Source organism: Lepisma saccharinum, chromosome 6, assembly GCF_977018435.1.
Source record: "Lepisma saccharinum chromosome 6, izLepSacc3.1, whole genome shotgun sequence".
Taxonomy (NCBI): domain Eukaryota; kingdom Metazoa; phylum Arthropoda; class Insecta; order Zygentoma; family Lepismatidae; genus Lepisma; species Lepisma saccharinum.
The window spans coordinates 17321375-17348050 of NC_139234.1; the positions used below are offsets into that span (position 1 = coordinate 17321375).

General features: G+C 37.8%; 1 protein-coding gene across 1 annotated transcript in view; it reads left to right on the top strand.

Moving 5' to 3' along the window:
- The window catches only part of LOC145988599 (dynein beta chain, ciliary-like), a 292854-nt gene that overhangs the window by 149597 nt on the left and 116581 nt on the right, over positions 1 to 26676 (top strand). Inside the window, exons 31-36 of the mRNA XM_083123590.1 lie at positions 1458 to 1636; positions 17255 to 17390; positions 19267 to 19401; positions 21028 to 21147; positions 22605 to 22747; positions 24008 to 24209. Of these exons, the coding sequence (XP_082979716.1) occupies positions 1458 to 1636; positions 17255 to 17390; positions 19267 to 19401; positions 21028 to 21147; positions 22605 to 22747; positions 24008 to 24209 (915 nt within the window). The remainder of the gene's footprint in view (positions 1 to 1457; positions 1637 to 17254; positions 17391 to 19266; positions 19402 to 21027; positions 21148 to 22604; positions 22748 to 24007; positions 24210 to 26676) is intronic.

Consider the following 26676-nt stretch of genomic DNA (forward strand, 5'->3'; position numbering starts at 1 on the left):
CTGGATACACCCAGGTGTTTTTTAGTAGGAGCGCCTATTCGGGTGATATTGATATAAATGCACAGTTGGTGCGTAACTGTAACTCCTCCCCTTAAGTTCGTCTTAATATTGTCATTCTATCTTCGTCTTGGCCTCATTACAGATGTTTTACCACCAGGTTTCCCAACAAGGATTCTGCAAACTTTTCCATGTATGCTAATATGTGCAGTTGAGCATTATGTAACCATCTCCACTCACCTGTTGTTTTATCTCTTTTTGGTCCACACAGCTTTTTAAGATGGAACCATGGTGGTGCAGTCAGTAGAGCATCTAACTAATTTGGATCTTCTCAGATCAAAATTTTCCCAACAATATCCTTGTGTGAAGCAGCTCTGGGGCTTAGCTCAATGGGTATCTGGGGGCAAAAACAGCAGGAGCATGGTGCTGATCACATCACCTTCACTATGGCCATGATCAAGAATGTATGAGCCCCTACCTGCACACACTATTTACCTTCAGGACATGGTGCAAAGCAGTGGGGGTTGCTTTATTATTTTTCTAGCTCTTAACGAATTGGGAATAAAACTACAATGATTGACATCAAAGTTTGCATTCATTGAGATAAATTTCTATTCTCATAGAACATAATATTTCAGAAGGAAATTGGCATGGTACACAAAAATTTAAGGAAGATGAAGGGGAACTTCATGTCTCACTGACTCTGTAACAGCACATTAAGTGGGTAACATTTGATCTCGCCACCAAAGATAATGGGTTCAAATCCTGACAATGGCATGGGTGTTCTTTGTGAGCATCATTTCACTTAATCATCACTCATCCTGATCATTGTGGTTAGCCAAAAGTGGCAGAAAAGTGACACTAAATAACAAAAATAATAAATACAAATAGAGTTTCTGGTTTTGTCTACCGCCATCTCATTTCTTCTCCCCTTCTTGTAACCCACATGGCACCTCTTTGCTGCTTTCTTTTCCCTTGAGTAGCTAGAATATGCATGGAAAATGAACTCAGTTCGTTCCCTGCAGACTAAGGGGTGCTGTACCTGCCAGGGAAGATATAGTGAGCACTATCTTTGAACAAGATTAAGAATAGATGCACAAAAGGTAGGACAGCCATGACAGTGAGGCAAGGCTCAAATTGAATCATACAGTCATGAGACATCAAAAGAGGTGTAGGGGTTTAGACTTAATTTTCAAAAACTCCTAATTTATGTTTCTCTTTTAGTGTAAGTAACAACATTAGTATCAAATAAAAATCAATGCAAAACTACAGGCAAAATATGTGAATGTTCTATTTGAATGAAAGTATTAATTTTGTGCAAAAATGTTGTTTTGTTACCATACTTGTGAATTTATTCACCAATACAACACCAAAATTTGTATATTGCTTGTTGAACCTGAAATGTTGCCACTTTTTATACTCAAATCCTGATCTTTAACCTCAAATATATGTGTGTACAGATTGGGCAGCTGAGTGCACTGATTTCCCTCCTGATTGGTGATTTGACGGGTGATGACCGGCAGAAGATCATGACTATCTGTACCATTGACGTCCATGCACGAGATGTCATTACAAAATTAATTGTTATGAAGGTTGAAACTGGAGCAGCTTTCCAATGGCAGTCACAGCTTCGTCACAGGTAAGGAGCCACAAATCCATACATTTATTTGAATTTTGAAATGTAATACTTCTAGCACTGAGCCGATACCATGTTGACCTGATACTGATTATAATGTCAGTAATCTTACCAATTCTCAATACAGTACTTGGAAATTGAAACAATTTAAAATTAGCTCAGAATACACAAATTTTAAAATATAATTTTTAAATGGAACTATACCATATTAATTTACCAGACTTTTGGTTTAAAAGAATCAGAATTTCACACAAGATAATTATTTAATTGCAAAATCCATTTCTCCCTGCAATGGAAATTGTGCCTTTGGAATGATTTCCAGGATATTTAGACTATGTAAATGTATCACCTGGCATTTTTGTGAACCCATGAGATCTCTGGATTCCAGAAACGTTTTGGCTGATATCAGTGATGAAATTTAAAGAGGTACTTCCCAATACTGGTACAATGGTGTAAGTCAACACCTATATGCCTGTATTGCCTCAGCCTCAGTGAAAGTGTAAATTTATTTTTCCACAAAGCATGGAAAATTGCATGTCAAACATTCGTACGGAAATTTGGACGTCAATTTCCACCTTGGGTAGGTGGACTATTTCGCCATCTATAGTTCAGAGAAGAAAACCGATCGTTTTCGCGTATAGCCAATCCTGAAATGCCTCGTAAAGGCGTACTGGTCCAAATGGGTGTTTTAAAAAAATTATGAGGTACAGTGGCAACACTGTTGATGTTTGAAGGCAACAAAAGGTGTGTTTAGTGATGGTCTATGACATGGAAATACTGGAAATAGGAAAAAAAGAAAATGAAAATTATGGTGAAAAAAGTGTTACTTACCTACTCCTGGCAACCATGCAATGCGCATAACAGGCAGTGTAGCTTTACAAAAGATGTTGAAAATGACAACCATTTTCCCTGAGGCATTCATCAACACGTTTTATCATGTTGGAAGCAACTTTATGCAAGGTTGATTGGTTTATATTGTTAATGGCTGTGCAAATGTTTATTTTTAGATCATCAAGTGTTCTTGGGTTATTAATGTAAACTGTTTGTTTCAAATAACCCCACAGAAAAAAATCTGGAGACGTCAGATCCGGGGAGCGACTGGGCCATAAGTTTTTGCTTATAATGTGATCGCCAAAAAACTCTGCCAACATGCCTAAAGTTTCATTAGACGTGTGACATGTTGCGGAGTCTTGTTGAAACCAACAATCACGTTCATCACGTTCCAACAGAGAAATAAACTGTGTGATAAGTTCACGATAAACTATTCCGTCAACTGTTGTGTTGAAAACGAATGGACCGATTATTTTTCTCCGCGAAATCGCGCACCACACACCGATCTTTTGTGGATGAAGTGATTGTTCATGTAACAAATGGGGATTGTTACTTGACCAGTGTCGAGAATTTTGACTGTTGACATATCCATTTAAGTGGAACCATGCTTCATCCGTGAAAAAAACCTTATCCAAAATATTCACACCATTGTCTCTAATAAAATTTCTAAACCACTGGCAGTATCTTACACGTGCACATTTGTCTGCTTCCTTCAGTTCTTGCACAGCCTGTACCTTATATGCATGTAGGTGCAATTGTTTTAACGCTCGGTGAGTTGTTGTTTTTGATACACCTGACTGTGCAGCAAGTTTACAAACAGATTTCCTGGGAGATTGTGATATTCTCTGCTCCACATCCTGCAGCACACCTTGTGTCAAAACTGGTGGTTGTCTGTGGTAGGGTTTGTCATTAACTGATCCTGTTTCACGAAATCTGGAAACAAGTCGATATATCGTCGAATTTTCTGGAACACTGTTATTCGGATATTTCTCACGAAACACAGTTTTTACACTAGCGTACGATTTTGAACAAAAATAATGTTCCACAATGAACACCCTCTCTTTCACAGAGTACTTCATTTCACAGAACAATTCTAATCTTCCCCTACGAACAATGCGAAATGCACGGCTCAAACAGTTCTGAGTACACAACTAACTGATTCTTTTGTTCTCGTTCGGTGGGCGCTCTTATCGCATTGCATGGTTGCCAGGAGTAGGTAAGTAACACTTTTTTCACCATAATTTTCATTTTCTTTTTTTCCTGTTTCCAGTATTTCCATGTCATAGACCATCACTAAACACACCTTTTGTTGCCTTCAAACATCAACAGTGTTGCCACTGTACCTCATAATTTTTTTAAAACACCCATTTGGACCAGTACGCCTTTACGAGGCATTTCAGGATTGGCTATACGCGAAAACGATCGGTTTTCTTCTCTGAACTATAGATGACGAAATAGTCCACCTACCCAAGGTGGAAATTGACGTCCAAATTTCCGTACGAATGTTTGACATGCAATTTTCCATGCTTTGTGGAAAAATAAATTTACACTTTCACTTACATTTGGCAACACTGCACCCCGTTTGTTGTTTCTATGTTCAAAAATATCTACTTGGACAGGGCTAACATTTGGTGTATGACTTATGTATGTACAGGTTTCGGTTACAAAGTAACGCCACTCTTAATTCCCAGTTGCGCCGTTCGTGGGACACCCTGTACTACAAGGAAGTGTTATGGTATTCTCTGTGTAGAATGATACCATTTGATTCCTTTCCTAAAATATTAGTTAATCACTCTGTATTTTACTTACAAACAGCAAAAAATAGTATACGCAAAAATAAAACTTTCACCCACAAAATACGAAAATCCCCCCCCCCCCCCCCATCCTTCCAGGACTGTAAATTCCTTCCTTGCAGAGCATTCACCCAACACCTTCAGACTGTTTTTGTTTTGATTTCTGTCTGTACCTGAGGCTAGGTTGACCACTGAACTGAATATCTATATTAGCAGTTAGGCTGCAACTCAGGTTGGGTTGGAATTTCCTATGTGTAATTGTTTTGGTGATGGTTATTCATTGTTGTTAATAATAAATTCCAAAATCTGTATTCTGTTATTTAACACCACTTTTCAGGCCGCCTCAATAGCATAGTGGATAATGTTGTCGCCTTGTGATCAAGAGGACAGTGTTCGATCCCCAGTGCAGACACATTACACAGTGGCTCTGAAACTCCACCGTACTCCAGTCCCCATTTGCTTATCTGAGCCACTAGTGAACCAAAAACTGCACATCACTTTACACGGCGAGTACAATTGGTGATCCGATGAAGCAGGGAATAGAACAAATGCACTAAAATATCCGAACCAATTATGGCCAATATTTCGAACCTAGAGCCATAAAGGACTGCCTTGACATGGCGAGGGGGCTTAGTAGGGAGTTTTTTTTTTTATCTTTTCATAATTTCATTTCATTCATCTCCATCTCCATTGACCTCCCTGTAACTAAGGATCCTACTAGAGGAGACAACCTCAATAAAAAAAACCTATCCCAAGGTGTTAGTTGCACATGCATATGGGACAGTGTTGGCTGGAAGTGATGTCCCTGACATCAAAAAACTGCGCAACGGAAGCCTCCTTATCCAGACAAGCACAGATCACCAGACTAACAACCTCCTTAAGCTTAGAACATTGGGCGACTTTCCTGTTCAGGTCAAACCTCACCGTCAACTGAACAGTTGTAAAGGTGTCATTCGCCACTGGGATCTATTGAACTCTACAGAGGAGGAAATCATTCAAGAGCTATCAGATCAACATGTCACCGCAGTACAGCGAATAAAGGCACGAAAGTCTGGAGAACTTGTAACTGCAAAGGCGAGCACCCAGTCTGGCATCGTGACTGCCCCACTTTCCAAGAGGAAAAGATGATCCGAGAGTTGGTCGTCATCACAGACAATATCTCTGCTGGTGACACAAAACATAGTCTCCGTGAAAATGTATGCACTACTTTACCTGTGTCATTCGTTACAGCTGCTTCTAATGCTCTTACCCGTTGCAGTATTGGCGTTCAAACCAGCTGCATGTCCACTCAGACAACAACACTTCCCGAAGTAGCTCGCCCCGCTTCAAGGAAACCAGCAACCATTACTCGCTCCACAGAAAAGAAGTTCAAACAGGTTTATACAAAATAATATTTTTTTAAGTTCACTAGCTCTGCAGTCAGGGTGGCATCCACATCTCTGAAATGTGCTCAAAGCACTCGTCACCACTTCCCCTTCGCCCTCTGTGTCCTTACCCGAGGACATGATAGAGGACGAAGATGCGGATGAAGAATTTAAAAAGGTGACAGGGTTTAATAACAAAGTATGCCTCAAAAGGTAACACTAAACCTTACATCATGGCCTCTTGTTTCCAATGGAACCTTAACGGTTTCCTCACGCACATCGAGGAACTGCACCTGTTAATCTCTGAATTTGACCCTGCCCTCATTTGTCTCCAAGAGACACATTTTCGCCTAAACGAACCAGTGATTCTAAATAGATACACGCTTTACCGCACCAACAGGCTTCCTGAGGGTCGCCGTGTTCACGGTGGTGTAGCAATTGGTGTTCGAGACTCCATCCACTCGACGCCACTTTTTCTCACAACCCCCCCCCCCCCCCAAGCTGTCGCCATGCGAGTATATTTACAACACCTGATTACCATCTGCTGCGTGTACATAACAAGGGAGGATCATTTATCTCTTGAGGATCTTCACTCTTTATACAACCTACCTACCCCTCTCGTTCTTTTGGGCAATTTTAACTCTGTTCATACAGAGCCCTGGGATCAGATTCTAGAAGAATTCCGTGAGGTGTCACAGTTAACAATCCTGAAAAATGGTACTCCCACATACTTCAGCCCATCTTCTGGGACATATTCTGCACTGGACCTGTCGTTTTGCAGTCCCAGTCTGGCTTCAACTCTCTTCTGGGGCGTCCATAGCGATCTATGTGCAAGTGATCATTTTCCTTTACATCTTATTTTTGACCATCTTCAGGGATCAACAGAACACCTTCCTCACTGGCATCTCAGTCGATCTGTCTGGGTTGTTTTCGAGCCAGCAGTACAAGTTGATAACGATCTTGCGTCGACTTTGCCACCTATTGATGCCCTGGACCACTTTGTTTCCCATGTCCTTGTTGCTGCATATGCCCTGATTCCACATTCCAGTGGACCTGTGAAGCGTTGCCCAGTCCATTGGTGATCTGCAAAGATCAGTGCAGCCATCAAGGACTGCAATCGGACTCTTGATTGATTCAACAGACAATACACTGCCAGGAACCTAGATCAGTTCCGCCTCAAGCGTGCCCGTGCCTGTCAGCTCATTCCAGCAAGTAAGAAGGCGTGTTGGGTCCAATACGTGTCTTCTCTGTCGTAGCATGCTTTGTCGAAGTCCGTTTGAACCAAAGTGCGTCACATCCAGGGAGAACGCTTTAAACTTGTTTTCCGAAGCACTAACATCGAGCGCTACAATTCTCCATTCAAGGAATGAGATAACGTGCTTTGGAATTCAATGAATATAGCTCCTGGAGTGGACAGGATCCATTACGAGATGCTTTGTCATTTGCCTAACGCAGCTAAATATTTCCTTCTCAAGGTCTTCAACAGGCTTTGGTTGGAGGATTCTTTCCCCTCATCCTGGAAAGAGGCTATTATTGTTCCCATCCTGAAGCCAGGTAAAGATCACACCACAGCTTCGAGTTACAGGCCCATTGCCTTAACTAGCTGTGTGTGCAAGTTGATGGAGCACATGGTCAACAAGTTTCTCACCTCGTTCTTGGAGGAGAACTCCTTGATTAGCAATTTTCAATGTGGGTTCCACTCCAACCGTTCTACGCTGGATCACCTGGTTCAGCTGGAAACGCATATTCAGGATGCATTCCTCAACAGGGAACATTTATTTGCCATTTTTTTTCAACCTCCAAAAGGACTATGACACGACGTGGCGATTTACTATCCTCAAGCAGCTCCACTCTTGGGGTGTCAGTGGCCATATGGCATATTTTGTTCAGAACTTCCTGTCCGATCAATATTTCCACATACGATATTTCCATGTGTGTGTTCCTGTCCGATCGATATTTCCACGTACGTGTTGGGAACTCCTTTTTGGGCCTTCATCTGCAGGAGAATGGTGTCCCACAGGGCAGCATACTTAATGTGGCTCTGTTTGCCATAGCAGTGAACAGCGTTACGGCAAACATTCTTGCCCCTGTACATGGTGTCCTCTTTGTAGACGACCTCACAATCTTTTGTCGCTCACGAATCTCGCGTCAGTCTCCCGTCAGCTCCAACTGACTATAAACAGTTTGGTTTGGTGGTCCTCCAAAACTAGTTTCAGCTTTTCATCCGAGAAATCCGCAGGCATTCACTTTTGCCATCCGCATAACTGCCATCTTGACCCAGACCTGTACGTGGGTAGATTGCCCCTGCATTTCGTGAATGAGGTCCAATTACTCGGCCTCATTTTCGATACGAAATTGACTTGGCTACCACACCTTCGCCAGCTAAAATTCTCTTGTCTAAGGGTTCTCAACTTTCTATGCATTTTAAGTAATACATCTTCGGGTGCTGACTGAACGGTACTGCTCCACCTGTTGTAGCTCGATTACGGATGTGTTGTCTATTCGTCCACCCAACTATCTCTGCTTCGAATTCTAGACACTGTTCATCACGCTGGTATTCGTTTGTGTTCCAGTGCATTTCATACCAGTCCAGTCTGTATGTTGAGGCATTTGAGCCGTCGCTGTCTCTTCGCACACAGCGACTTACTTTGAAGTACTACCTCCATCTTCGTAACATGCCTTCTAATCCATCTTATACCATCTTATCATACTGTCTCTGACGAGAGAAGTCTGGGTTTGTACCGGCTACATCCTAATGCCACTAGACCATTTAGTGTTCGTGCAGATGAGATCCTGTCAGCACTAGATGTTGATAGTGATCTGCCTGGTGTCTCTTCACTCATAGCACCTCTCGCAACTTGTGCCATTGCTCTACCAACTGAGCTACTGACCCAGCACTGGCTTCGCCTGATTTTTTGCTGTCATTGTGTTACCTGTGGGGAATTGTCTCAGTCATTGCTACCGTAACGAGATCTGTTGCCTTTCAAACACTGTAGATGTGGACATTGCCTTGTTCCTCCCAGTGTAGAGATGTAAATACGAAGCTTATTTTTGAATTAGGGGCCGTTTAGTGCTCACAGTGGCAACACTGAGTGCTTGGCATTTTGTGCGTGTGCATTAGTTGCCAACATGCCTTGCACGTAAACAGACACCATTTGCACGTTGTGAAACGCTTGGTGTGGTTGTGATGGACAATTGAAGTGATGCAGGTGATTGAAAATCCCGCCGAGTGTGTGATATGATCAGTGATCAAGTTTTTGACCTCGAAAAATGTGAAAGTGCCAGACATTTATCGCAGTTACGTGAGGTGTATAGTGAGAATGTCATTGCTGAAGGCAAGGTGCGTAAGTGGGTAAGTCTGTTTAAGGCCGGTCGCACGAATGTTGATGATGAACCACGATCAGGATGCCCCTCAATCCAAGAAACTGATGCTCACCCGCTATTTCAATATGATGCGTTCTAGGAATATTTCGTCAATGAAAAACTTCTCTAATGAGACACTTGGCAAACAAACAGTTAATGCAGCCGTGTATTGCAACACTCTCGAGTCTTCCGGTATCATTTTGCTGCATGATGAGACTGTCCTATTCTGAAACTGTCCCCTGTTCAAAGTTAATATTATTTATGTTATTGATGTTGTTTTTAACTTATGCATGTTTATTTTATATATATTGTTATAATCATCTTATCACGCTGTATAAAATACAAGAAATCAAATTGCTGTAACCATAGCAACGAGAAATAATAAGTACTAAAAATGGTGATGGAAGTAGTGAGATTTTCGGCGCCTGTATTGTATTTATTTTAAATATAACGGTTATCGTTAATTACGCAATTTTATTTGCATTGATAATCGTTCTGCAAGTTTAAGCGCAGCGACGGTTATCAAGAGTGGCGACCCAGTAGCCAGGATTGTTCAAAAGTGTGCAATCTTCTGACAGTGGTAATGGTAAGAATGTCTGTTGTAATGGAACAGAATTTTTGTCATATGCTGAAGTAAGACTTACGTCACAATCTTCAGTGTGCTTGTATAACGTAACTTCTTAAGTGAATCGTCATATGTGTGAAGATCACAATGGCTGATAAGTTAAAGCAAAGTAAATCTAAATCGTCGCGTAAAGAAACGAACATTCAGGCTAATACAATGACTACTTACTTTGATGCTGATAATCCCGTAGTCGCTTCCAGTAATGCGAATACTACAGAACATGATGTTTGTTCTACAAAACCCGACAAATTATCTTGTTGTAATGAACCAGACAATGATTTGAGGTATGTTCAGTGTACTCAGTGCTCGTCATGGCATCACATATCTTGTCTCAAACTTACAGTCACTCACTGGACAATTTATTCGACTACACTAGAAAATTATTATTGTAAAGGTTGCAAACCAGATTATGATCCTTTTAGTTTGCCAGCTTATCTAGAAACTCTTAACCCGAATTTTGGTGATTTGTTAAGTACTGTTAAGAGTATTCAATTGCTAATGGTCGCTTCCAATGAAGACCTCAAGACGAAACTAGAACAGTCTAATGCTGAAATGAAATCTCAGTTAGAAAATTCTATGAAATCACAGTTAGAACAGTCTAATGCTGAAATGAAATCTCAGTTAGAAAATTCTATGAAATCACAGTTAGAACAGTCTAATGCTGAAATGAAATCTCAGTTAGAAAATTCTATGAAATCACAGTTAGAACAGTCTAATGCTGAAATGAAATTGCAGTTAGAACAGTCTAATGAAGAACTAAAAACCCGAATGGATCTTGCTAACCAAGATATGAAATTACAGTTACAGCAATCTAATCAAGAATTTGCAGAGTTTAATGAGAATATTAAGTCTCAGTTTGAACAATTGGAATTGGATATTTATAGTAACCTAACTTCCAAATTTGAATTGGTTCATCAAGAAATTAATACTGTTAATCAAAGATTAGACAACTTGACTTCCGATGTTAAAACACAACTTGATTCAATAGCTTCTGAATGTGTCAAGAAAAATGAACATTTGGGAAGTATTTTAAATAGCAATATTTCTCAAATCCGAACAGAACAAGACGTTCAAGGTCAACAAATTTTAATAAATAAAGATTTGATTAGTGAATACGATAAATCTATTACAGTATGTTCATCCAAAATAACTGATATTAATAATAGATTATCATCGTTGGAAGTTGCTGGTAAGGAAAATGTACATTTTGGAACGTATCTTATTGATTGTAATAACAGGTTTCAACATATAGAATCTCGTATTGATGTTTTGCAAACTAATTATGCAAATTTTCAACGCAACACAAAAGGAAATTTGAAACCTCCCCTTGCACAAAATAGTTCTCAAACTAAGACATCACGAGAAAGGGCTAGAAATGCAGTTGACTCGGGGGTGACTAATTCATCTACTTATTCATCTGATGAATCTTTAACAACCCATGTGAAAACAACGTTCGATAAACCGCATGTTCGAAATCGTGTTCGCTGGAAGCGAAACAAAAGATTTATTCCAACCTGCAATGAGGAACATTATTGAAATAATATGTCACCTAATAGTGTACAGTTTAAGGATACAAGTAATTATGCGATTAACAATATGCAGACAACTTCTAGATTGAATTCTACCGTTACAAATATTGATAAACATTCCAATGTTCAACAATGTTGTTCTGCTGATGGTGAAAATAGTTACATAAATCAAATGTTTACATACTCGCAAGAACCTAACCTCCCTATCGTTCATCATAGTAATGTCCCTGGTGAAACGTGTGGGTTTCATCATATTTCTTCCTTGCAGAATGAAGCTTGCAGACCATGGTTTCAAGGTGAAAGGCGTAATGCAAAATTAATGACTGGCACAAGTTGTCCAAATGCTGAAATTGGTGTTAATGAGTCAAATACAAATAACAATTACTGTGATAATCCACAAAGTCAGTTTGATCGTTGTATTTCTCCAACGTCTTTACCTGTAATTACTGTTGGGGATAGAGGAAACAGATATGTAAAGATAAATGAACTGTCTCATTTACCTAAATTTTCTGGGAAAATAGAAGACCAATCGGCTCGAGAATATCTAGAGCATCTTAATTCTATGCTTGATCTTATGGGCATTCCAATTAACAAAAGGCTACAGAGTATTCAGCAGTGTTTCACCAACAGAGCTGCGTACTGGTATAGAACTCACAAACGTATGTTTTCTTCATATGATCATTTTCAAAGGGAATTCATGAAGCAATTTGCAAGTCCGGAAATAATACAGTCTCAGTTATCAGTATTAAGGAACAGGAAGTATGATCCTACAGTACATGGTGATTTAGAAAGCTTTGCGTTGAAAACATATTCAAATTATTGCAATTTAGTTGAGAATCCAAACGAATTGGATGTTATTCAATTAGTTATTAGCCAGTTACCAAATAATATAGCTAATAACATAACTTGTCATGAGATACGTTCTATGGACCAGTTAACAACTATGTTAAGGAAATTAGATGTTGTCCGAACTAGTAGAAGAGGACTTATTTTGTTACCGGAAGAAACCGATAATAGTAGTAAGGTTAAACCGAACAAGAATCCTGACAGTATGAAATCAAAATTTAGTGTCAAGCAAATTAATGTTAAACACACCAAAACCACTTGCTCATCTTCTACTCAGACTTCGTCGATGTATGCTCAAGTACCTTTTACTAATGAATTTGGCAATGCTAATTCAAGATATGGACAGTTTAGAGGTAGCAATGGTAGTTTTAGAGGACGTAGAAATAATCGAGGCTATTCAGGATTTTCATATAATAACAGAAATAATTTCAGATTCCAAAGAAATAATGCATACTCTGGTATTTCCGGTGACATTACAAATAGGCATTATAATCAGGATGCTGTAAGTTCTCAGTTACCTAACGGTAGTCAGAATGGAAGGATTTTCTACAATAGGCAAGCGCAGTATACAAGTGAGCCTGCTCTCGCTCCTACTTACAGTCAACCTGTTAATGTGACTTCATTACAACCACAAGATGCATCTACAACTTCTGGAATATCAAATTCTCCTTCTGGAAATGTATCAAGGACCTTTACACGACAATCTGGTATTGGAACATCTTACCAATCAACAACAAATTTAAATTAAAGGAGCGGATGGAAGTGCCTCGTTCACTCTGCTTTCTTTCAGAGAGGCCAAATTTGAACAAACGAAATTCATTTCAAACCCAGGAAATTATGAATGTACGTGATGATAAAGACTTAATATCGGAACCACTACAAGTGAATTTTCTATTGGAATGGTTTGAAGAAGAACCTGAATGGACTGTTAGTGATTATGATATTCCGGTTCCATTAACTGAAGTTCCAGTTATTCATGGAATTATTTGTCAAATACCTGTAGTTTGTATTATAGATTCTGGAAGTCAGGCAAATGTTCTAAATTTTGACGTTTGGTGTAAACTATCGTCTTTGATTGGCAACATTAAACTGGATAACGTGGAAGATGTAAAACTCACCGGTTTCGCTGGATCCAAGAAGTGTAAAGTTGTTGGCAGTAAAATTATTAATCTGCAGATAAAGAACGAATACTTTTCTATGGAATTTTTTGTTCTTAAAGAGTTGAATGCCGATGTCATTTTAGGAATTCCATTTTTGAGGAAATATAAAGCTGTAATTGATTTTAAAGAAGGGAATGTAAGTTTGCTAAATGATAAAGGAAAGGAAATTTCCTCTGTTTTAACTCGGCAATGTTCTTCTACAGAAGATTTGAAGTATTGTAAAAAGTCTAACTTTTGTTCCGAAGATACATTAAATGATAATGAAAGTTATTCATGTAGATTGTTACGTGATGCGTCAACTTTGAATGATGATGTAGAATATATGCCAGCTAAGAAGTCCATTTATGAGTCTGCTTTTAGAAATGATAATTTAGACAATTTGCAGAAAGCTGATTTATTCAAACTTCTGTCGTATTATCACGTACAATTTTCAGATATACCTAGAAAAGCAATTGTTGAACCTTACAAGATTCAATTAGATACTGTAACACCTATTACAAGCACACCTTATCCCATACCAATATCAAGGAGACTACCTTTAGAAGAAGAGCTTTCCAAGTGGGAGAAGTGGGGAATTATTTACCAGGATTCTTCACCATATCTTAACCCTCTACATATAGTGCCAAAGCAAGGAGGTCTTTGGAGACCTGTGATCGATTTTAGGAAACTAAATCAACATGTTATCTCTCCACAAGTGAGAGTAGAAGCAATCAACGAACTGTTACAGAGGTTCCTAGGATGTGTTTATTTTTCTTCAATTGATTTATTATGCGGTTATTTTCAAATACCGTTGACTGAAGATTCATATCCTTACACAGCTTTTTCTTATAGAGGCAGACAATATCTTTTCCGCTATCTTCCGTTTGGGATTCGATCAGCAGTCTCAGTGTTCCAGGATAGGATGAATAAAATATTCTCCACCGATTGCAGAAATTTTGTTGTTTGTTATTTGGATGATATTCTAATTTTCAGCAAAAATTGGTCTCAACATATGCAACATGTAGAACTAGTTTTACAAAAGATAAAGGGTGTCAATATGTCTATTAAATTTTCCAAATGTAAGTTTGCTTACAAAGAAATCTGCTTCCTTGGACACATAGTGTCCGGTGATAAAATTATGGTTGATCCTGCAAAGAATTCAGCAATTATTAATTTTCCAATTCCAACAAACAAACGCTCCTTGAGAAGGTTCTTAGGATTAGCTAATTGGAGGCGAAAGTTTATTGAAGGATTTGCTGAAATGGCACAGCCTTTGTATGATCTGTTGAAAAAGGAATCAAAATGGCAATGGAATGATGTTCATGCTTCAGTTTTTGAAAACCTCCGCAAGTCACTGATATCTCCAAAGGCTTTGTATCAACCAGATTTCACGAAGCCTTTCAATGTCAACACAGACGGTTCGAAGAAAGGAATAGGAGCTGTTCTATGGCAAGACTCAACTGAAAATTCTGAAGAAGGACCACGTATAATTCAATACGTTAGCAGATCTCTTAAAGGCAATGAGTTATCATATAATACTCACGAGATTGAATGCTTAGCGATATTATTTGCTTTTGAAAAATTCTACATTTACATAGCTGGAACTAAGGTGAAATTGTTTACCGATCACCATCTTTATCTTGGCTAGAATCTACTAAAACTTTGAATCCACGATTAAATCGTTGGAGTTTGAAATTACAAATGTTTGATTATAATGTATATCACGTGCCGGGAAAATCGAATGAAGCTGCAGATGCTTTAAGCAGATATCCTGATTTAAGTACAGGTTTTCCAACTCTATCGGAACTATATGTAAATAACATAAGTCTTGATTTTCTTGACGAAGATAGTGTAACATTTTGGCAAGAAAGTCAAAATTCGGATTCTTATTGCAGTGCCATTGTACAAAAGTTACAAAATGGGAATTTGCCACAGAATATAAAAAGGCAATATTCGATTCAAGATAATATATTATTCCTGAAACATTTGAAAGAAGACAAGTGGAAACTTGTAGTACCTATTATTGTTGTACCCAAAATTTTTCATAAATTACATGACTTACAAGGTCATTTTGGATACTATAAACTGTTTAATAAGTGCAGAAGTTTATATTATTGGCCTAAAATGAAAGTTAGTATCAAGCAGTATTTGAACGACTGTCTAACATGCGCAAAAACTAAACAAGCTCACACAAAAATTAGTAAGGATGAATTGCATGTATATTCTACTACTCCACATGATATGTTATCAATAGATCTTGTTGGACCGTTACCCAAATCACAAGGATATAGTTACATATTAACAATAGTTGACACGATGTCCAAATTTTTAATGGCTTATCCGTTAAGGAAGGCAACGTCACGTGAAATAATTAACAAATTCAAGCTCCAGTATTTTTACCACTATCCAGCATGTAAGGTAATATTATCAGATAACGGTTCCCAATTTAAATCACAAGAGTGGAAGTTATATATGGATGACTGTAACATAAAACATATCACCACGTCAGTTTATTCGCCTTTCGCAAATCCTGTGGAAAGGTACAACAAAGAGTTAATACGATTGTTACGATTATATACTTCGCAAAATCATCAGGACTGGGTAAAATATTTGAATTATGTAACAGGACTTCTAAATAATTCCGTTTCGGAAATAACAAGTTTCACACCTAGTGAACTTTTCCTTCATCACGAATTAAAGGATTCAATTATCAATCAAATTAACTGGCCAGATGATTTAAAGTTTGTGCCCTGGAAACATAAGTATTTTATCGCCAAAGCACGTATTAAGGAAAGATATAAGTCCAAACCTATTGAGTGTGATGCAAATAAATTGAAGATAGTCCCAGGTGATATTGTTTTAGTGAAAAATCATGAACATAGTAGTGCAATTAACAAGAAAATTCATAAGTTTATGGAATTATGGCTTGGACCCTATATAGTTGATGCTGTGAAAAACAATTATACAATTTTGATGTCTATGGACGGAAATAAGATAACAACAAGGCAGAACTTGTCAAATATCAAGAAATTTAATTGTTCTGATGAAAAAAAAGAAGAATTGCTTAAACTAATGTAATTGTCATGAAGTGATGCATAAGTAGCTGTAAATTCGAACACTAAGATGACATTTTCAGAACTTTAGTAAAAAGAGTATTGTAAATTTGTGAATTGGTTATTTATGTCAAGTGAACTCTTTCATTATCCCGACGAGTGTATATTAAAAGCAGGACTCAAATCTTATATATTATGTAAAAAAAAAAAATGTTATGTTCATTTTTTTTTTACCAGGAGAAGGGGAGAGATTTAAAACTCTTGATAACCGTCGCTGCGCTTAAACGTGCAGAACGATTATCAATGCAAATAAAATTGCGTAATTAACGATAACCGTTATATTTAAAATAAATACAATACAGGCGCAGAAAATCTCACTACTTCCATCACCATTTTTAGTACTTATTATTTCTCGTTGCTATGGTTACAGCAATTTGATTTCTTGTATTTTATACAGCGTGATAAGATGATTATAACAATATATATAAAATAAACATGCATAAGTTAAAAACAACATCAATAACATAAATAATATTAACTTTGAACAGGGGACAGTTTCAGAATAGGACAGTCTCAATCACAATGCACGGCCACACTCTGCAGCTGCCACACAGTCGCTCATTGACTCATTTGGCTGGGAGCGGCTGGAATACCCTCTGTACAGTCTGGATCTCGCCCCCTAGAGATTATCACCTATTCCTCCACTTGAAGACTAATTCAACCCGAGCAATACAGAATAAACGACCCCGTTGAAGCCAAATAGACCGTGACCTGGCGGCAGATTTCTTTGATGAGGGTCTACAAAAGCTCATCTACTGCTACGACAAGCCCTGGCAGCTTACTTGGTAGAGCAATGACACGGTATGCCAGAGACTTGGGTTTGAGCCCTGGTCGAGTCTGCATTTTTTGCTGAAAATTCTACGTAGTCCATCTCCAGTATGTACCAAATTGTAAGAAATATCAGGTCGATAAAATTATCAACAATTTTACTTTTAAATTGGTAGGTCTTTATTAAGTGATACTGACAAAGTAACAATTAATGTGTCCCATCCTTAATACATATTATGTTATTTTTCAGGTGGGATGATAAGGACAAGCACTGCTATGCAAATATTTGTGATGCCCAGTTTCGTTATTGGTACGAGTACCTAGGAAATACCCCTCGGCTTGTTATAACCCCTCTCACAGATCGTTGCTACATAACTTTAACACAGGTGAGGATGCTCTTTGGTATGACTGTTTATTCATGATTAGGGTCCAGATTTGTATGTAATTACAGTGGAACCCCGATGTTACATTCCCTGGTTTTACATTTTCCCACATTATACATTAATTTTTCATGGTCCTAATAGAGCATAATGCTATAAAATTTCCCAGATTTTACATTTTCTGCATTTTAAGTTCTTTCAATTCAGTCCCCTGAAAAACATAAAATGAAGGTTTCACTGTACATGGTTTTTCCCTTTGTAAGCAGTGATGCGAAAATGACAAATGACAACAAATTACAATGTTACGTGCAGTATACATGAATTAATGTTAAATACTTCTACTTTATATTATGTACATTCTGTTTAGAGTACATATTTTTGCATAAAGTGCAATTATTTACACCATTTCTCTAGTTTTCATTGAATAATGCAGATAGATTTGTGAAACAAGCATTCAAAATATGATTTCTCTTAACTACCAGCAGATTTGACAGGCTTGCCACCTTGATTTCACTTAATCTTGTTTTAAGCCATGAAAATCACACCGCAAAAATGAAGCCTCAGGGTGTACTTTGTTCTTCACTACTGCCATATTTTGCAAGTAATATCTGCTGATTCTGGGCAATAGTGTCAGCAGATCACCAGTTCAGGTTTGAGCTTGAGTTTTTGTTTTAAGTTCCCTTAAGTGTATACGTATTATTTTGCAGTAGCTTACTGCTCCATATGCAGTATATTTATATTTAACATTATATTAACAAGGGTTAGGTGCCAAAGCAGCCTTAGGCTGAACCTTGAATGCTTAGTAAAGGATACTACTACTACTACTACTTATTATTATTATTAATTATGCACAGATAGGCTAATCGGGACTGGACCTGCAGTTTAAAGTGGGATCCAAACCACTATGTGCCTTCACTAGGTATCGAACCCAAGACCCTTTGTTATAAAGGTGACAACGTTATCACTATACCATTGCGCTCCGATGAGATATCATTATTGATTTTACTTTACAAAGTTCTCAACCTCAAGTCACCTTCCTATCTCCTCTCTCGCTTCCAATTTCTTCACGAATTTCACAATCGCGACACCAGATCACGCAGCTCCTCAGTTCTCTCTATCCCCGTCCACAGATCAAACTTCTTCTCCAACTCTTTCTCCGTATCGGCTGTAAGACTATGGAATCAGTTGCCAGAAAGCACTAGAGCAGTAAGCTCCGTCGGTTCCTTTAGCAGACGTGTTCGCCACACTCTTCAGAGTAGTCGTTAGATCTTCCCCTGTCAAGCAGACTAAAAAGCATGTGCAAGTGAACGAATTTTTAAATTCCCTTGCAGTTACTTAAATACAATTTTAAATTTTGCATTCTTTCATTCCATATTTAGTTTTTTGTGTATTATATATTTTGTATTTTATGTGTTATATTCAGGGCTTTAAGACTTGTGTGTATGAGTATAATGTGTGTGTGTGGACCTATGTGAAATAACTTAGTGTACTTTGTGTATAATATAATAATGTATAATTTTAAATGTATGGTTGAGTGGAAGAAAAGGCTTTGTACAGCCTTAACTCCGCCATTTAAAACAAGGCATTAATAAATAAATAAATAAATAAATATCATCAAGATATACTATATATATCTATATCTATATCTATATATATATATATATATATATATATATATATATATATATATATATATATATATATATATATATATATTATTTAGAGTGGTATGTCATTTTAAATTGTACACTGAAAAAAGCTTAGGGAGTTGAGCTTAATGCTACAGAACACAATTTACTGTGTAAGTGTTCATTAGACTACAAAATTGTTCAAGAGAGTAATTAACACTAGTTTTAATATTTTATTTCTTTTAAATTTTTAGTCCCTCCATCTAATAATGGGTGGTGCTCCGGCTGGCCCAGCCGGGACAGGGAAGACAGAAACCACAAAGGATCTTGGGAGAGCTCTGGGAATCATGGTGTATGTGTTTAACTGCTCCGAACAAATGGACTACAAGGTAAGCAGTCAAGACTGTTGTTCCTTTGCAATCATACGTATAGCTTGTCATTTCGCTTCAACGTATGAAATGTCAACTAGAGAATAAAAAGATATGTCTGTTTTTCACAAACATATCTTTTAACTCTACACTCTATCTCTGAGATTTATGGGGCTAAAATTGTTTTATTTTCTCTGAAGCAATTAGGTGTGCAGTTCTACGCTATTCAGAAGCTTCTTTTGTCTTTGTCTGAATACTGATGACCACAGTCTCTGCCTGGTGCTCCTTCGTGTCCGGGTTTAATATGCTGTTCGTATCTGTGAGATTTAGATCAGCCAATTTTATTCAGGTTAGTGGTTGTACAGGCTGCTTGCAGAATGGACCATTTGAATCCAGAAGAAGATGATGTTGAACACATTCGTTCCATGCTTTGCAGCAGTGAGGGTGAATGCAGTGAAGACGACGATATCATTGGTGAAGGATCTGTAAGGAGAGTCAACTGAAAGCCTTAAAAGTCCGACAAAAATTACAGGACAGACTGTAAAACAGCTCAAATTTACATGGGGTATCAACTGTTATTTACAAAACATCCTCAAAGCTGCAACACTGATCAAGTGAGTTTCATAACACCCTCTTTGTCATTTTAAAGATGGCACCTCCTTCATATACATGCACCAGCAAGGAGCAGTGATTTCTTGCCTCTGGAAGCCTAAAACGTGTAGACATTCTACGGCAAATGAAAATTCCTATGCATGCTTACCATGCCAGCAAGTTTACACATAGAGGAGGAAGTTCGACAATGGCCTCAGTCTGAAGTTTGACAATGCCCTCATGCAGGAAGGAAAGACCTTCACAGTGGCTCATAAGTGGCTACACATAGATTCCAAATATTCTTCTTCTTGAGGTATACAGGCACTAACTCAGACTTGAAAATATATGTGAATCAGCAATGGGTCTATGCTAAAATGCAGCAAACTTGTGCAACTTTATGTGCAGAAATCTACTAGATAAAAACAAAAAACAAATTAAGGTTTTAATTGGACTGTCCATTGTTAGAATGTAGAGGAAAGAGGTGATCTGGAGACTGAAGTAGATCTAACTACGACTAGGGTTTGTTAGGTGACAAAACATGTCATATACGTATAGTGCTAGAGAAATATTTTTAAGATATTTGAGAATCATTACATGTAGAACTAAAATAAAATAAAATGAAAAATAAAAAGTAATCACAAATAAGTTAGTAAAACTGTACTTATATCACACAGATCCATGCAAGCGATAGTGTTACTTTTCCGGATGCAGCCTATAAAGGGTTAAAAGCACTGATTATTATCTCATCAGCATGGTGCACTGAAGTCTTCTGGAAAAAACCCACTAGTTTTGCCAGTCACTTCTTCATAACATGCTCATTCACATGTTCATCTGCCATTTACAGTAACTCTCTATCTATTGATCTGAGACATGCATGCCACCTAGTGGTGATAGAAGAAACTTCTCACTTGCCACCATGAATAACTTGCCTGGATTGGATTCCTATGAAACTCAGAAGTCCTAACTTAGCTCAATTGTCTCTTGTAACTGTACATGAATGTGCTGCATATAACTTCTGAAAATTGTAATTAATAATTTCCTTTTCTTTTTGAACAGTCGATTGGCAACATCTACAAGGGGCTTGCTCAGACAGGTGCATGGGGATGCTTTGATGAGTTCAACCGCATTTCAGTTGAGGTGCTGTCTGTGGTGGCAGTACAAGTAAAAGCAATTCAGGTACGTATAGAACAAGATGTTCTACTAACAGAGAAATCCTAGAAAAGTTATGTGTTTGGTAAAGAAAGAAAGAAACACCTGGCAGGATTAGAGAACTGAAATACATTTGACTTTCTCTTAACTGGTGTCTGTCCAGGACTCAAAACTAGGTCCCTGTGTGAGTTGTAAATTTATGATGCTTGGAAACCATTGCAGCTTACAAACAAACTTCCTGTTTTCATGATCCTTGTTCATCAATGTGTAATATCCTATGACTTTTATGCATATTGTATTTGTAGCCTTCATAGCTTTGCATTCTTGTAGTAACAGTGTTCTTTTTTGTTATTTCCATTGTTAAGTGTATAAAGATTGGAAGTTGTTCTTCTTTTACTTTTCTCCTCTGTGGATTGTTGGGATGTGTTTAAAAAAACAAATACAGTGGAACCTCGATTTTGTTTTTAAACGGACCAAACTGAAGAAACTTAAAATGTGGTCAAATCGAGGGAAATTTTATACCATTTTGCTATGCAAGATTGAATATATAATATGGGAAAATGTAACAATCCAAGAATGTAAAATCGGGAAACCACTAGCTGTATTATTTTTTTGTGTGATTTTGTTTTCTCTGTGTTCAAATTGATATGAGAGGCTGCCCACAGCAATCAGTGGAAGAAAAAAAGCCAAATAAAACTCTGGTAGGTGCAATCCTTATGTTTTATAAATTATAATTACTCTGAACTATTTTGGATTATTATAATTTCCAAGTATCAGTAGCAAGCTGTAAGAATATCTACATTAGGATTGGTATTTCTTCAAAGTGGTAGAGGCTCAATCCTAGTCAAGACTAAAGTGAAGTGTTCTTTATGCTCTGATGAACTAATTGAAACTGGACCTACAACTTAAAATGAGGCTGAACCACTATGAAATAAATGTGCCTCATAAAGGAATTAAATCAATCAGGGGATCTCGAAGGTAAACATTTATTACTAATTTGAACACTGCAGTGTGTCCAAAACGTCTCGCATCATAGACAAAATGGTACAATCCACTGTGTTTGTTCTTTTGTTGCAGAAGTACATATTATAAGACTAGGGTGACCAACTTTTGATGCAACCGGCCTGGAACACTTATGCTAACAGATGACAAAACTTCGAACATAAAAAGTTCTGGTGGTATATGATATCCTGGGTGTGCAGTGTGATGATTCATGATCTAACCCACCTTCACACCAGGATCAACAATGATTGCATTGACATTGCCCCTGATTATGTTCCCCATTTGCTCAACCACCTCCAAAACTGTGTGAAGGAGGAGGACATATTGAACAAAGAGTGTGATTTGGTCTATGATGTGGGTCTTTCCAGACACCCTGTATATGGCAAAACACACCTGAAAAGCTAGTAAAATTGCAAAAGATGTCCTTGTTAGAATTAAATATATTTGTCACTAGCATTTGATACATTTTGATATTCTCACAGGATGGTATCCGTGACAAGAAAGACATGTTCATGTTCCTAGGGGACCTGATAGTTCTGACCCCAACATGTGGAATCTTTATTACTATGAACCCTGGATACGCTGGCAGAGCCGAGCTACCAGAGAACCTGAAGGCTCTATTCAGGTCAGTTAATTTTTTTTTATTTGCTTTGCTCTTGTTGCTTGAACTGTTTATGAGTTCTTTGCGAACAATTGGAAGAACTCTGCAGGTACAGATATTCACTAAGACTGCTTGCAATGGCAGTCACAAAGACTTTTTATAATTAAATAATAATTATTAATGTGACAAATTATAAGAAACAATTAATAACTTTTTTTTGCAGTACATTAGGGATGGGATAGATTAATCAGTACTGTATCAGTATCGGCCAACATAGGTATATTGGTTTTTCAGTAAATTATTCCATTTTGTTATTATTTTTATGAATACAAACATATAATTCATATGTTCTGGTTTTGTAAAGTAAATGTCTAAATATGCAGCTGGGTAATTACATGGTCACTTACATTTTGATAAATTGGAGTCACTTTGCTACTCTGATGTCAGCCCCATGTTTAACTAGAGTGGCCGTCAAATCTCCTGCATATGGCGATTGACAATAGCAGCGCACTGCAGCGGTGCCATGTCAAAATCTCACACGGAAAAGAGACAGCGTGGTTGAGCGAAATGCCTTGTCACGGAACAAGGCAACGCTGCACGTCTGTGATTCGCTGGTGCCGTTCAGCCGTTCAAGGCCATATGCAGGAGATTTGACGCGCACTCTAGTGTTGTTGCTTGTGGTGCTGCTAGATCCATAGGACTGCCACCAAAGAAATATGTAGTCATTACCACTAAAAGTGCCTGTATGTGTAGATTTAAAAATAACAACATTTCACCAGAACTGACACTGTGGTAAGACCTCTAAATTTGTGTCCTGTCTTTCAATTTTCCAAAGTATACATTTTGTATGTTTCATAAATAACATGGAATGATACAGAAATGTAGACTTTTAAGATTGCAAGCGCATTAATTTTCTTCATGTTAATGGAAAAATATGTTTGTTTCTTATGTTACATAGCTTTAGTCACTTTTTCGCAGATTTTTCAGGATCATATTTCCTTGGTTGCCATAATGGTAAACAGCATTGTAAAGTCTGTGCTACTAACACAGTTCAGTTGTTTGTTTCCAACCTGAAACCTGTTTTTCTAAAATGTGATATTTTGTCCTGTTTTTCTAGAATTGCCCAGCTTCTCTTTTCAAAGGCAAAACCCATCATAGTAATGTGGTCTTGTGTGTCCCTTCATTACTTTTATTTAATCACCGTTTCGTCATCATTGTTGTAATCAGCCAAAAATGGCAGAAAAATGACATAAAATAAAAAATAATGCAAATACTTTCTTCCAGGCCTTGTGCAATGGTGGTTCCTGATTTTGAGCTGATCTGTGAGATCATGCTGGTGGCTGAAGGCTTCCAGGATGCCAAGTACTTGGCTCGGAAGTTTATCACGCTCTACACCCTGTGTAAGGAACTCCTCTCGAAGCAGGATCATTACGACTGGGGATTGCGAGCTATTAAATCAGTGCTTGTGGTGGCCGGATCTTTGAAGGTAATGCCATCTTTTACAGATGATGAAGGTGTATATCATGTATAGTAATGTGCCACAGTACTCCTCTTTTGATGGAGATTGAGTGTTTAACAAGAAATCATCTAAAAGCAGTTAACTGTTACAGAGCTTTCAAACTGAAGTGACAAGGAAGAAGCAACACATTTTACTTGGAAACAAACTTATAGAAATATATCCAACCTTTCATATTAAAGTGACTCAACAGGCTTCACAAGTTACGTGTTGTCACTTGGACTAAGCTGTTTTGTAATTAGTGTAAATCATATCACCTTGGCCTGGTGGTAGTGCAACACAGTGAATGTTTTTTTGCATGTGTTACTTGTTGCCTGTTGCTTGTCACTTCATTCTGAAAGCACCTGTTGACACAGGTGCAGTTTCAGTGGTGTTAACCTCAGTGCCAGCTTATTTTTGGCACTTAATTTGAAATTAATTACTATTCTAAATGTACAGTGTAATATCTTGGAACGTATTGTTGGTAGTTACAAATCATGTCTCATTTTATTCATGTATCTCAGGCTATACCATCAAATTTATGAAGGGCATGTATGTTTTAGTAATTGGAAGATGTATGGAACCATGGTTATGGAATATTCAAGAAAGTATAACTTAAATGGTTATACCTGGACAGCAATAGAGAAATTGTGGATGAACATTTTGAAGAGGGAATATGAGAGGGTGCGAACAATTTGGTTGCACAGGAACCCTCTAAGTGAAGCAATTATATATATCATGTGATGTACAAAGAAGTTCACAGAAAGCATTAGAGAAGTTATGATCTAGCGTACGAAGCCCAGCACGGTGTCAAAGGATAATTTAATAGATATAAAAGATGTAGAAAAACTGGAACAGTTTTGATTGAATGATTTGGTGTTTTAAGTCTACTTTATGCACAGTAAGGCTGGACTGGACCTACAGTTTAAAGTGGATCCAAATCACTATATGCCTCCACCTGGAACCTGGAACAGATTTGAATATACCAAGGGTGTATCAGATGACCTGCAAAGAATATACCAAAGTGTACCTAAAGGCGACTGTCTGCACAATTGACTAAAATAAATTCCATGGTGCTTGTGCATTGAGTCCCATCACCCCTGTTCTCTGGCTTTCAAGACCAGGGCCCGCTACTTCTTCTTTTCAAGTAGCTCCCCAATTGTCCTCATGATGCTGGGTTAACACCAAAATTTCAGAGGCTCCCAACAGGAATGGAACAAGGGATCGCTAGCATCAAAGGTCAAAGTGATAACCATTTGAATATGTGGGAGCCTAATACAGTTAAGGAGAGAGTAAATGAACATGAAAGAGAGAGAGATGAGATAATAACCCAGTGACTAAATGTATATATATAAAAAAAAAACAGTGCTCCCCTGTGCTTAGCACTACGCCATGAAGGCGTATAGGGGGTCTGGTGGTAACGCCCCACACTTTCTTGATCCGGTCGTGAGTGGGGGTGATGTGATCAGCATCACACCCCTGACCGCCTTTACCCCCCAGGGTTTCCCCCAGGTACCCATGTTATTCGACACTGGGTGGGCACCGGGGCCGCTTCCAACGTTAGAAAAGTTCCCGGATTTGACCCGGCCGGGGACTAGGCTTAGTAAACATTTATGAAAGGAAGGACATGCAGTAGGGTGAGTCATATTAGTAAGTGTCCATTCAAGATGAGAAATCTAGTTAATCTTTCATGAAAAAATAGTTTTCTGAAATTTGTTATTCCTCCTCTTCTAGTTATTTTAGCGTGTCCTGTAATGAGCATGTCTGTACTGAATGAACCAATTGAATTTGTAATTTCAAGTCTTAATTTTCATGATACATATTATACTTTTCTGTAGAACAGTACAGAACACCAATTTTATTTATTAAGTATTTACATTAATTTATTGTTTTTATATATTTTCTTCATCCTCTTATAATGGATTCTATTGTTGTTCATCTTTCCAAATTACTCTGTGCTTATTTACACTGCCATTCGCGTATCTTGTGTTAATCTTCAATCTTGCACACCTTGTGCTGCCATCTCTATTCCACCTCAGCAAACTGTTTACATGAGTTGGTCCCATTGGATACGTAACATATTATGAAATGTAATAATAGTTATCTTTTATAGCTAGTTTAGCTACTCTTAAGTATCGTTGAACTGATGCCAAGACCAGTGTATTGGTGTCAGTAATGGTGGTATCAGTATTGGAAAGTATTGGATGGAATATAATAACTAACTGATGCTGGCCAATATTTTCTGAAGGTAGGGTGTCTCATGGAGTCTGCAAAAATGCCACATGGCACTTTCACAGTCTTAATATCCTGGAAATTATGCAAATTGTGGGGAGAGAGGGATTTTCTGATTAAATGATTTATCTCATGGGAAATTATGAATATTTTAAAGGAAAACTGTGGATGATTGATATGGTATAGTTCCAATGGAAATTTATGTACTAAAATACTCTGAATTGGT